Below are 12,799 nucleotides of genomic sequence, written 5' to 3'. Positions count from 1 at the left end.
AGACGCCCCCCACTCCAGAGTGTCTGACCCTCACTGCAGACGGGGCTCACCAGGGCCCCACGGGTCACTCGCCACAAAGAAGCTCGGGGATGTCACTCTGCTGCACGCCCAGAGAGTCTTTCTTATCCTTGGGGCCGGCGTGTTCTGAATCACCCAGAGGCTGCCTGCTGTCCTGCCCCGAGCCCCCAGTTTAGAGCTCCTCTGCCGGGGGGCTGAGGGGCTGGGGTGAGGGTGTCTTGGGAGTGCTGCTGGCCCTGCACCCTCGTGCCCGGGCTTTGGGACGGACATCCACTGCGCGGCGTGTGCGTGGCGTGGTCATCTCACGCGGTGTCCTGCCCCGAGGCCGTCTGTAGTCGCTTTGCTGGCAGGTAGTTTAATCTGACCCCTGCCGCCCAATTCAGGGTCACAGCCAGCTCACCGGGGTTGGTGTCCTTTATCCAAGCCTCCCCTCCATGTTATCTTGTGGCGAGTGACATCAGAGGGTCTCAGGATACGGGCCGGTTACTGGAGATCCAGTATGAACTCCGGAACAGCAGACAGGGAATTTCTTTTAAGCCCACATTTTCCCCGGGCTCTCAAATTAGCCTCTTCATTAGATGCTGAAAGAGTTTAAAGGGCTATTACAGGGCCTCTGAGCCATAATTCGCTCATGGAGTCGAATGGGTCCATATGTAACGATTGCCTCCTTAACGCCAGGTGGAACTGGCCACTCCTCCGGGATGGTTTAAGCGGACGTTTCCCGAGATCTTTTCTGCAGTCCGGGGGTGATGACCACGCCCAGCCTCCCTGTCCTTTCTTCTCTCAAAGCCTCTCTCGGATGAGGCTCGGGGCCTCTGTGGAGCCCTGTCACCCTTCCCCAGCCCCGACGCCCGTTACCCCCCAGAGCCGCCCACACCAGCCTTGCCCATCACCTGTCCTCCAGCGCTGTGCCCCCACCTGCGTCCAGGCCATCTCCCGAGACGTCGGGGGCCACAGGCCGGCTTCTTCAGAGGCCCAGCCCCCTTCCCAGTGGCGAAAAGCAGCAGCGTGGTCTCTGTTCTTGCTGGCGAAGAGGGCGCTAGCATTCCTCCCTGATCTGAGAAGGATTTTCTGGTCTTGCTTGCAGCCTGTACTCTGGGTTCTGAATTGGCAGGACCAAGAGTGTGACTGTGTGAGGTGGTGCTGCGTCTCCTGACCCCGTCTGGACGGAGCCACAGGGACTGAATCAGACCCAAGGGCGGTGGTCTGTGTGGGGAGTGGGTGCCACCAACCAACCAGAGAGGTCTGCCCAGCTTGCCAGGTGGCGGGCCGGGGGTTCCTGGGCCTTGTTGCCCCCACCACCTGCAGTGGGCGGCAGAGGGACATCCCGTCAAGGTAAAGCCGGCCTGAGACCCTGCCAGGAGCTGTCCCGGGCCCGCCTGGAGTGCAGCGGGCAGGTGTGTCCCGGGGGGCTGTCTGGCCACTGGTGGGGCGCCCCTGTGTCCCCTGAGCCACTGGCTGGCTGCCTTTGCCCAGGTCTAGCTGCCCCCTCTGAAGACATCCAGACAGGGCAGCCTGCCCTTGGTCGTGCCCGGGCGTGGGGACCACTCCCCATTTCAGCCTCCCTCTGGCCACCTCGGGGACCCCGAGACTCTCTCCCTGCCTGGGATCTGAGCAGGGGGGCCGGACATAATGACGTCCCCTCCGCCACTGCCACCGTTGTGACGGGCTGGGGCTCCAGAATCAGCCTGTGTCCACCAGAATGTGAAACTGTTGGCCCAGCCACTGTTGGCCCAGTAGGGTTCAGTTTAACGGCACGTGCATTTATTGAGCACCCACGGTCTACCCAGACTGTTGCAGTGCCTTTGGGTGTCGGCCCGAGTGAACAGGAGATGGTCTAAGGGAGTCAGGGCCCCTCACCAAGACTGCTGCTCAGTTTCAGCCCTTCCCTGAGGATAAAACGTGAAGCGCTGGGCAGAAGGCGAGCTTCTCCCTGACGCAGGCCGCGAAGCAGGCCAGCGCCCTGCTCACGCGGAGATGAGAGTGGGCCGTCTCTGAAGTGGCGATACACCCACTGCTGTTTTGCCAGGAGAGGGATGAGTGTTAGATGCGGTTCACCCTTTCCGGTTATCTGAGCTGAGAACACGTGTTATGGAAGCGATTTCAGCACTGGTAGCCAGCATCTTCATGAGCTGGGGGTGCGGGCGTCCGTGGTCCTGGGCTGGGTGCCCTGATGATGGAGGAGGGGTCCTCCCGTTTCCAGGCTTCTCTCTACCTGAGGCAGGAGGGTGATGTCAGTGGTGTGGGGTCACCACGGGGTGGACACAGGCCGACCTTTGAGATGAGAGCAGGGGTCACGGCGTCCGAGGGTGACTGTTGTCCGTCCTGGATGTGAGCAGGGACCTCTGAGATGCTTGGGGTCAGATGCTACCCCAGGCCTTTCAGTGTCCGCTCACGCTCGGGGACCAAAGGGCCTGCCGAGGTGCCGGCTGGGGTCTCGCCCGGGGCCTGCGTGCAGCCGCTGCACCCCCCCGCCCACGGCGGTTCTTGCAGGCCGGGGTTTCTGGCCCCGCAGCACGTCTCACATTTGGTGGACAGTGTGGGGAGACACTGGTGATGGTAGTGGCCTCCACAAAGCTCTTTTCAAATGGCTTCTCGTGCACACAGGGCAGCCTGAGTCTGCGCCCTAATGAAGCCAGCCTTCCCCCAGGTGACTGTGCTGACCACACCACTCCCCTCGGACCTGGCGATCCTGGCTGGGTGTGGTGGTGCCCAGATGTTCCCTGCATACCTGCCCCTTCATCAAACCCTTCCTGAAGCCTTTCCCTACACTACCGGCCAAACCCACCCCCTCTCTCCCCGCCTGGGGGTGGGTGGGGCCATGGCGCTGAGCACAGCAAACAGACACCACCTGCAGCTTCTCAACAACGGGACCTGATCCTGGGCTGCGAGCCACACGCCTTCCTGCATCCGCACCTTAGTCTAAGCTTTGGTGCCCATGGGATGGCTGTTTCCATCTGCCCTCCATCACGGCCTTGAGAGCTCACACAGCTCTGTTGGCCTTTGGGGTTTGGTTTCAGTGCCTGAAGCTGCCATGACCCTTCTTATCCTCCCCCTAGAGAGACCCCTCCAACCCTGGGTCCTCCGGGGGCCGCGGGGGCGGGGATCTCCTTGGCAGTCCCCTCTCCCCCAGCAGGGCATTGGCCAGGCTCCCCCACAGGGGCCCGAAGCAGAGGCCAGCTGCCCGGCTGTGCGGCAGAGGGCGCCCACGGACAGCTTCCTCACTGGACGTGGACATGCCAGTCGCTCAGTCCTTTCTGACTCTGCAACACCCTGGACCGTAGCCCACCAGGCTCCTCCGTCCATGGGATTCTCCAGGCAACAATACTGGTTTGGGTTGCCATGCCCTCCTCCAGGGGATCTTCCTGACCCAAGGATTGAACCTGGGTCTCCCGAGTTGCAGGCAGATTCTTTGCGTCTGAGCCACCAGGGAGGCCCTCCTCACTGATCCCAGCTCAGGCACCCGGGCCTTCTGCTTGACCTTGTGATAGTTCTAGAGGAGGGGTGGATCAATGAGGGGCTCTGTCCTCACCCAGGGCTGGGGCCGGCTCCAGCCCTCCACGGCACGCTGGGTGGGAGGTGGTGTCAGCCTCAGGGCCTCGTCCTTCCCGGGCCGGAGTCCCTGCTGACACGTCACTGGGCCCACTCCGTCCCCTGGGTCTGAGACGCACGCTGACTTGCACTGAGCCTTCCTGGCCCCGCCCCAGGCCCTTGCTCTCAGGGAACTGCAGAGCGCGCAGAGAGAGCACCACTGACCCCACTGCAGGACGGATGGGAGGAGGGGCCAGGCTGGGCAGGGTTGAGGGCGTCCCAGCTGCCTCCTAACTGCTGTCCTCCGCTCTAGCATCTGCGTTTCCTGAGGACTTCTCCATCCTAACCACTGTGAAAGCCAAGAAAGGCAGCCAGGCCTTCCTGGTCTCCATCTATAACGAGCAGGGCATCCAGCAGGTCGGCCTGGAGATGGGACGCTCCCCGGTCTTCCTCTACGAGGACCACACGGGGAAGCCGGGGCCAGAGGACTACCCCCTCTTCAGAGGCATCAACCTGTCGGATGGCAAGTAAGTGACACCGCTCGGCAACCCCTCCCTCCCCTGCTGGTGGGTTGGGTGGGTCACCTAAAGCCCCCGGGAGCTAGGGACCTAGCAACAGGATGTGATTTGGAGCAGGATGGAGTCAGCATGCCCACGGGTCAGAGAGTGCATTGGGCTTGGAGTCCGGGACTGGTCTCCGTCTGGTCGCATCCTCTGTGGCTCTGGAGACCTTTCCTCTCCCTGGGTCTCCTTCAGTGAAGCACACTAAACAGGATCAAACGCTAGCCTGTGAGTGTCTGCAGGGACACGGGAGACTGTGTAGGTATACCCAACCTCTTCCGGAGAGGATTCGCGACATCCTTAAGGAGGCAGACACAGGAGGGCACAGCAGCCCGCTCCAGGACTCGTCCCTGGAGAGTCCCGTGGACAGAGCAGTCTGGCAGGGGACAGTCGATAGGACTGCAAAGATTGGACACGACTGAAGCCACTTGGCACGCACGCAGGGATGCAGATACGGATGGGAGAGTGACTGAAAAAGGAGGAGTCAGGTTTTTCCAGAACTCTCTGTTGGGTACCTCCCTAAACCCTAGTAGTTTGAGATCACTCATTTTGTGGCCTACACGTCTGAGGCCACATGCCTCGATCCTTCAAGAACTCAGGATGTGAGTCCTGCGTTTCTCACTGACAGCCTCAAGTAGGTCCATCCGTCCCCCCATCTCCCGACAGACTCGGTTTCCCCACAGCCTGCATTTGCAAACTTGGGGCTTGGGCTGCTACTTAGGGGAGTGCTACAGGGCTTCCCTGCCCTTGACCGGAGCCAGGTTTCAGGGCTGCGCCCCAGGCCAGACAGCTGACCTCATCCTAGAGACGAGAGGCCTGACTTGAATCAGAGGATCTCCCGTGGTGCGTGGTGTGGACCCGCGCCCACGCTTGTCTGGCCGCAGCAGCTCGGCTCTGAGCGACTCTGCAGAGAACAGGTTTCCTCCTGCGTCTCCGGGGACTTTCGGCAGGGACGCCTGGTGTGGTACTTGGTGACACCCGGCCCCCCGTCACCTGCTCGGGCTGGCTGTTTCTTTGCAGGTGGCACAGAATCGCTCTCAGCGTCCACAAGAAGAATGTCACCTTGATCCTGGACTGTAAAAAGAAGACGACCAAGTTCCTGGACCGCAGCGAACACCCTGTGATAGACGTCAACGGCATCGTTGTATTCGGCACCCGGATTCTGGATGAGGAAGTGTTTGAGGTCAGCAGGGGGTCGGGCCATCCCACGCCCCTAGGACACAAGCCGCTGTGGCTGGTATCCCGTGCTCCGCTGCGGGGGGAGTGTGTGCTGACCGTCCCGCTTCTATTAAGGGCGGGACTGATGTCTGCCTGGGGAGACGGGCAGGCGGTTGGACAAGCCCTTGGGCTTTGAGCGCCTGGCAAGGATGCGGTTCTGGTCTTGTCTCTCTGCAGGCTCCTACTGGGGCTGCATGCGCAGCTATGAGAGGGGCATGGGGCCTGGTCACGGTGCAGGCCCGAGGGGGCGGGGCTTCGGGCCTTGGGCAGGTTGCTGTGGCGTTTCACCTCAGTGTCTGCACCTGTGAAGGGGGAGCTTCTTTATAGGCTGTGGGAAATCCTATGGGGGGCTGGATGCAGTGAAGCGCCGCTGCCCGCTCCCAGCAAGCGCTTGACGCGCGTCGGTCCTGATCGCGGCCTGGCGTCGGAGCGGGCGGGTGGAGCACGGCTGGTCGGGTGTGGGTTAGCAAGGAAAATCAGAAGAGCCGCCTCCGTGGAAGCGGTGTGTGGGGAGGACCAGCGTGGGACGGTAGGTCTGCACGTCCTGCTGAACTTGGCCACTTTTCTGCAGAGCAGCTGTTCAGGGCGGCCGCAGCCTGTGGACCACAGGGTGGGCTGGGCTCCTGGGTCCGGCTGACGCTGCCAGACTTGGGGTGTAATGAGGATACGCCCTCTGAGCGTGACTCCGCTCTGGCCACACTTGCCCGGAGACCCGGGATGAACTGCAGGACGGCTGGGCTGACCCAGGCCTGAGCGGCTTCGGGGCTCCCCTGGGGGAACTGGTGTCCAAGGCTTGGGGGTTGCACAGACTGGGATAGCGTGTTTTGCTGGTGCAGACGTCCTGCTGGTGCGAGGATCTGGGAAGAGCAAGTGCTGCTGGGGAGCTTCAGGACTCATTTGTAACACGTGGGTGCTGGCAGCCTTGCCTTCGCGGGGGTCTCACGGGGGCTCCTCTGTGAAGCACTTGGCTTGGGGCCCCTGCCCAGCGCCCGGGAGCCTGGGTGCCTGCCACTGCCCTCGCTCCTCGCGCTGGAACTCTGAATGCAGAGAAGGGGCCGTGAGCAGACTGGGGTTTGAACTCACAGGCCGTGCAGTAGCTTGTCTGCGCGGGGCCTGGTCTGGATCACTCTGATTTCCGGTTCCTTTGGTGTGCTGCGAGTGGGTCTTTTACCGTAAAGATTCAGGGGAAAGCTTTATCTATCTTAAAAGGATCCTACGCCAAATTCTTCCCTGATTTTCCGAGCCAGAAGAGTTGTTTTCCCACGAGCACAAGCCTGTCGAGACGCCAGGGCTGTAGGGGGCCCTGGGGAGGTCAGGGCGGGCCCAAGTCCCAGCCGCTCTGCTTAGGAGCCCTGAGATGCTCGCGCGGGGGAGGGGTGGCTAAGGACCGCCGATGCTTCCACCGCTGTTACCCAGGTTTATGGATGGAGAGGGAAACAGTTTATGATTGTCCAAAGAAGCAGATCTCCAGTTGGATAGCTCAGGTTTTTCTCCTCCGCTTAGCCTTCCGACCGTTGGGGCAGGTCTTGCTCAGTAAGCAGGCAGGCTTTTTGATTGCAGCTCAGAAATAGGTTCGGAATTCCAGGAGCCCTTCTTCCTGGTCGTGGCTTTCGGTCTGAGGCTGAGGGGCTGCCAGGCACTTCTGTTGACCGCAACCTCCTCATGCTGTGAGGGAAGCCGTCCCGTGGCCTTGGCCTCTCCCGGCTGTTGGACCTGTCCGTGTCTGAAAATGTGGCCCGTCCCATCCTTCCTGCTGAAGGCCCGGGAGCCGGCGGCAGGGTGCCCTCAGGGCCCCGAGCACCGATTTTGCTTTTCTTCCTTCACAGATAAAGTTGGGAGGGTGGTCCTCAGGTCCCCAGCCACCCTTTGTCTTATGGCAAGTGAGACAGAATCTTTATTTTTATGTTTGGAAGTAAAAATGATTTAGCTTGACTTTTCAGCAGACCCCAAATAGCGGCACTTGCCATTTTAGCTGTTTTGGCTCCTAGAGGCGTCTCCTTAGAAGGAGGAGCTAGCGCCGTTGAAAACCGTTTCCCAGCAGCCGCACTCTTCCCCGGGGAGGGTGACTTGCCCTCATTAAAAGCCGGTTTGTCCTGAAGCTCTGCAAGCTGTGGGGGGGAGCCGGAAGGTTCTGGTACTTTGGTGGACAGCCAAGTGGCCTCTGGCACAGACTGGGCTTCGCGGTTTGCACTGTTTCCAAACGGGGACTTGCTGAACTCTAGAGCGTCTGTGGGGGGCACCCGGCTTTCCGGGGTGCGTGTGGCCCCTCGGAGGCCTCTTTATGCAGAGAGGTGGGGGGCGTGGAGACCAGAAGACCAAGGCAGACAGTGCCCCCCGCAGAGCAGTGCCCGCTCTCAGCTGGCCCGCACCCTGCCGGGGCCTCCCTGGGGCCGCCGCTGGCCTGGTGTGCGGCTGGGCAGGGGGCAGCCGCCCCCGCTCTCTGGCCCCCCTCCCCACCCCGGCCCTGGTGTGAGCCTGCCTCTGACGGGGCCGCCCTGCAGTCGGGGACACAGCGCCGCCCACCCTTCCAAAGCCCCCGGGAGGAGCGACTGCACAGCGCGGCCCCTCAGGCCTTCAGGCACTTCCTGCCGGCCGATGGCCTGGAGCCCCCCTCAGGCCGGGGGTCCTCACCTGCAGAAGGGGCACGGCAGGGCCAGCGCTGGGTACCCGGGGTGCCCCGTGACCTGTGTAGACGCCTGCACCGTGGGGCCACAGTGAGCCGCACCGGCCGGTGCCCTGGCAGAGCGGGTGGCCTGTTCCCATCGGGGTCTAACCCGTCAGCCGTGGCGGCGGCTGTGACCGAGGGCCCCGCCTGCCCGGGCGTGGGGTCACACGCTGTCCCGCATCCCACCTTGAGACTTCAGTGCTGGCCACACGCCTTGGAGACGAGGGCCCCACGCCATGCAGGGCTGGGCCACCTGAGCTCACAGGCTCCCCGTCCTGGGCCCAGAGAGCTGTAGGGAGGGTGGTGCTGAGTGGCGCCTCCCCAGCCAGGGCGTGTCCTGGGCAAGGTCCCCGTGGTGGCCACCCCTCCGGGTGCCTTGGCGGCTCAGGAGGGGCTCGGGCTGCCTGCCCAGTCGCTGCTCTCCCACCTCGCTGACCCGGCCGAGCCTCCGCCCTTGCACCCCTGTTCCCAGGTGGAGCACGTGCCTGAGGGCTGCCCGGGGAGCTGCCTGCAGGCGCCCGCAGTGACATTCCCAGGAGCTCCGTGCCCTGCGTCCTGTCCCTTCTCCTGGGGAGGGCCTGCGCCCTGGGACCCGAGAGCCGTGGGGGCTCCCCAGGCTTTGTCCCGCCCCCTGGGGCTTGCTGTCCGGGGAGGTCGGGGGTCCTTCTTCAGACCCCCACCAAGAGCGGTCCTGCAGGGCCCCCTGTGCAGGAAGACGTCTTGTTTTCACCCCGGGCTTAGGAACAAGCTTTGTGTTTTTGGAAACAGACGAGTCTGCCAGGGGAGTGGGTGCGTCTGGCAGGCGGTGGGAAGCGGCTGGTTTTCTTCGGGGGCAAGGCTGGGTGGGAAGCCCGCGGGGCCCCGTGCCCACTCACCGCCTGTGTGCTCTGTCCTCCCCGCGCTGGGTCATCCGGCGCCAGAGAGGTTGAGTAACTTCCCGGAGGTCGCCCAGCTGACTGCCGTGCAGTGGTGTCAGTGCCCAGAGCTGTGGTTGCCCAGGGCCCATGGCCTGTCCTGTAGTGATGGGGGCAGGCACGATAGTCCCAGCGCCCGGCGTCTCTACCGTCCGACCGCGGAAACTGGGACCATCGTGAGCCAGGGCGCCTCCCTGGTGGTCCCAGACATGCTGGCGGGTGCCGGGCCCTGCTCTGGGCCCATCATCCGGCCCAAGACCCGAGCACACCGGAGTCCCCTGGCTGGTGGGATCTGGGAAGCCCTGGCGCCTGGCAGGCGGAGCCAGCACACGCCGTTGCCAGAGCCGCCCTCCCTGCGTGCCTGGGGCCCTCTGCCTGCCCAGCACCGTCCCCTGGTCTGGACTCGGAAGCGCAGGGCCCGTCTGGTGGACCCTGCGCCCCGCTGGGCTCCCCTGTGTACCTGGAGCTGGCCGATGCTCCAGACGGAGGGGTCTGCAGGGTGGGATGGGGGGCACATCAGGACCCGGTGGTGCTCTGGGCTCCTTGGGGGAAGGATCCTCCCCTCAGGTGAGCCTCGAAGGGGAGAGGGATGTGGAGAAGGAGGCCTTCCCCGGGGGGTCAGGGAGCCAGTAAGTTCTGGGCCAGGAGCCAAATCCTCTTTGAAGGTGCTGAAAATTTTGAGGGCAACAAGACCAAACAAACTGTAATCTGGATTTTTTTCTCTGTAAACCCTGTGGGTGCCCGCGGGGAGGGAGTGGCTTCGTGCCCTAGGAAGGGTCCTGCCATCTGTCTGCCATCCTCCAGCCTCTTGGCGGCCCCAGGGATTTACCTAATCCCCGAGGCCCTTCTTCCAGGAGCCTGTCTTTCCCACTGACACCGTCTTTCTTGGAATTCAGCTCTCCCGGGGTAGGAGCGGGGCCGCAGCCCCAGCGGTTATCGGAGGTGGCCTGGGATCCCTCTCTTGGGAGGCGGCTCGCACTCCTCGACGTGAAGGGCGTCTGGTGTCGGAGCCTCAGAGCAGAGGGGGCAGTCGGCTGGTGTCTTAGGCTGAGGCTGTGGCCGGTGACCCTGAGCCCCTCTGGGGACATCCTGTCCTGACCAGCTGGCTAGGCCGCTGGGTGCAGGACCCTGGCTGGTCTGGTGGCTCAGGGGAGACGGGGGGGGTGACAGGACGGCAGGCGGGGTAGCAGGCGGCTCCTGGGTCCCTCAGGCCACGGGCGGTCTGCTGGGGCGTGTTCCTCCCGCGGGCGTGGCCGGGCCTGGCCCCGCTGCTCTGCTGGTGACCCCCGTTTGCACTTTTCTGCGCCCCTTTCTGCCCACCATCCCCCGGCTTTGTCAGTTTCATCCTAATGGCTGGAGAAGGGCCGCCGTCTCTCCCGGGGCGTGCTTTTTCCTTCCGTGGGAGGCGGTGCTGGGTGGGGCTGGTGGGACCAGTCTGGGTTCACCTTCTGGTCCGCTCAGACGTCATGCGGCCGGACGTCGCTCGTGAGGCAGGAGGGTGTGTGAGGGTGTTGAGCGGCTCCGGGGGCTTTTCGGGGGCCGTCTCTGGCCCCCAGCCCCACTGTTGAGGGTGTTCACAGGCCAGGTGCCATCCCCACCCCAGGCACACGAGTGTTTCTCCAGTTGGGGTTGCCAGGTGGGCCCGTCCTGGGAACGCGAGGAGCTGGGCTCTGGTGCCAGGCCAGGTGGGAACTGCGGCTTTGTCTGCACAACAGGCCAGCGCGTTCCGGATCGATGCTGGGGTCCACTGCACACTCAGCCCCCAAGACTCAGAGCGAAGCGTCAGGGACCCCCTACGAGCGCTCTGCATGACCGTCCGCAGCCGCCTTACGGCCACGTTCCCACCAGACCCGGCAGCACGGAGGCGGCCCTGCAGGTGGTTCCGCGTGCCGGGCCCACGTCTTTGTCCCGCCCAGGCTGGTGTGGCCGCGTGTGCCCCCCAGCGACTCCCAGGGGAGGCCCTGGCGCTCAGAGGGGCCCAGCAGGGCCCAGCGTCTGCAAGGCAAGGGTCATAGTCACACGTGTGCCTGGACCTTAGATGGGGTGAGGGGCGGAGGCTCCCAGGGCTAAGTCTTGGGTCCAGGACCCCCAGGGGGCACCTCCGCCCCCGGCTGTCCCAGCAGGCTCCAGTCCTGGGCCGGGCCGGGCTGGAGGGCCGCATCCACGCTGGTCCCTGCTCCCTCCTGCCCGTCCTGCGGTGCTTCGCCCAGGAGCAGCCCCTGCCATCGCAGGCCCCGTGCAGCAGCCCCTCTGCTTCCGCTCTGCCCACTTCACGGGGATCCCCTTTGGTTCCTGGTGGGGACAGGGACCTCACCGTCTCTGTGTTTCCTGGACCCCAGAAACAAACGTCCTTGGTTGGGTCTCTTAAAAAGACAGGAGTGAAGTAGGTGCTAGTTCTGGAGGCCAGAGATCTGCAGTGTGAAGTCGGTGGGGCAGCCTCCCCCGGGGTCTCCAGGGAGGGTCCCTCCTGCCCCTCCCAGCTTGGAGAGCAGGGGCCACGGCCCAGCCCAGCAGCAGGTGGATAGTCCGGAGGGGCACCGCCTCGGGTGGCCTGGGGGCGGGCAGGGATCCCCGGGGAAGCGCAGGCCCAGCGACCCGGCTGCGGGCGCCTCACGCCCCTCCCTGCCCATCCCCACCGCCCTCTCCTCTCCTCCGTCCGCCTCTTACAGAGACTCAAGTCACTGGGGTCAGGGCCCGTCTCAGTCCAGCCTGATCTCTTCTCCAGACGCGTCACTTAACTACCCCTGGAAAGACGCCATTTCCCCGGGAGGCGCCGTCCCCAGGTTCCGGGGATGAGGACTTGGGCCCCTGGTCCGGGATCCCCATCCAGCCTGCTGCTCGGGCCAGCGTGGGGAGGGCTGCTCTCCCTTCAATGCCCGCAGGGCGCGTGCGGGTTATTAAACGCGGGTCTGCGGGCATGACTGTTTGCTTGGTTTCAAATCGAGGTCTTTTTTGGGTTGCCGAGCTGTCCACAGGGCCCGGGGGGCAGGGGTAGTCTCTTCCTGACTGGGTGGGGTGGGCGGCACACCTGTGCACAGCTCCCGGCTTGAGTGGGCAGCTGACCGGCCAGTGAGGACCGTGCGCAGAGAGTTGGAGGTGTGTTTCTGTCTTCTGATTCTCAGATCCGGGAGGGGCTGGGCCCTGGGTGCGCCGGGGCCACGACTCCTGCCTGGGGAAGGTGGCCGGCAGCCCACAGACTGGGGCGGTGTGACGGCTGAGCCCAGGCCAGCCGGAGCGTGGTCATGTGCGGCCGTCCCAGCCAAGGGGCTTTTGTTTGGAATTGCCCCTCGGGTGCACAGTGATTTTGAGGGGTTAGGGATGCTGGCCCAGGTCACGCCGGGCACTCAGGATCTGTGTTGAGCCTAGCAGTGGTGGGGGGCATCTCCACCCAGGCTGGCAAGAGGGGTCCAGAGTTTCAGGCAGGCCCTCCCCTGCCCAGACGCTGTGGAAGCAGGCCCCTCCTGAGCCTGGCAGAGGCCTGCAGGCTTGTTCCATGGAAACAGTGAGCAGGAGGCCCACGTCCTAGCCCAGCCGGGCTGACGCCACTCTGGAGGCCTTCTTGGTGGCATGAGAGGCAGCTTACATTGACCTGTGGGTCCCCTGGGAGGATGGCACCCAAGGACCCAGAGGCCAGGACTCTAGGGCACTGTGGTGACTGTCAACCCTCCGGAGCCCCAGAATTCTGCACATCAGTCAATAGAGATAATCCCACAAGCTAGTTTCCTTGAGCACCTGCCGCCTCCTGCAGAGCCCAGGCTCCCGGTTTGTAGTTAGTGCTCCCTGGAGGCTGTGTTTGAGGCCATGTCTCAGGAACTGGGATGTGCAGGTTGTCCCTGGGAGTCAGCCACACCGTCGCACCCTTCACGCCCATGTCCAGCAGTGAGCGTTTGCAG

The 12,799-nt window shown here is 63.9% G+C and overlaps 1 protein-coding gene across 2 annotated transcripts in view; it reads left to right on the top strand.

The window, feature by feature from the left end:
• COL5A1 (collagen type V alpha 1 chain) overlaps positions 1-12,799 on the top strand; it is a 144,272-nt gene that overhangs the window by 36,697 nt on the left and 94,776 nt on the right. For both annotated transcript variants that reach the window (XM_068981840.1, XM_068981831.1), the window contains exons 3-4: positions 3,863-4,076; positions 5,130-5,292. In XM_068981840.1, the coding sequence (XP_068837941.1) occupies positions 3,863-4,076; positions 5,130-5,292 (377 nt within the window). The remainder of the gene's footprint in view (positions 1-3,862; positions 4,077-5,129; positions 5,293-12,799) is intronic.

The sequence above is a fragment of the Capricornis sumatraensis genome, chromosome 1 (genome assembly GCF_032405125.1).
Source record: "Capricornis sumatraensis isolate serow.1 chromosome 1, serow.2, whole genome shotgun sequence".
NCBI lineage: Eukaryota > Metazoa > Chordata > Mammalia > Artiodactyla > Bovidae > Capricornis > Capricornis sumatraensis.
This window is presented reverse-complemented; position numbering and strand designations above follow the sequence as displayed.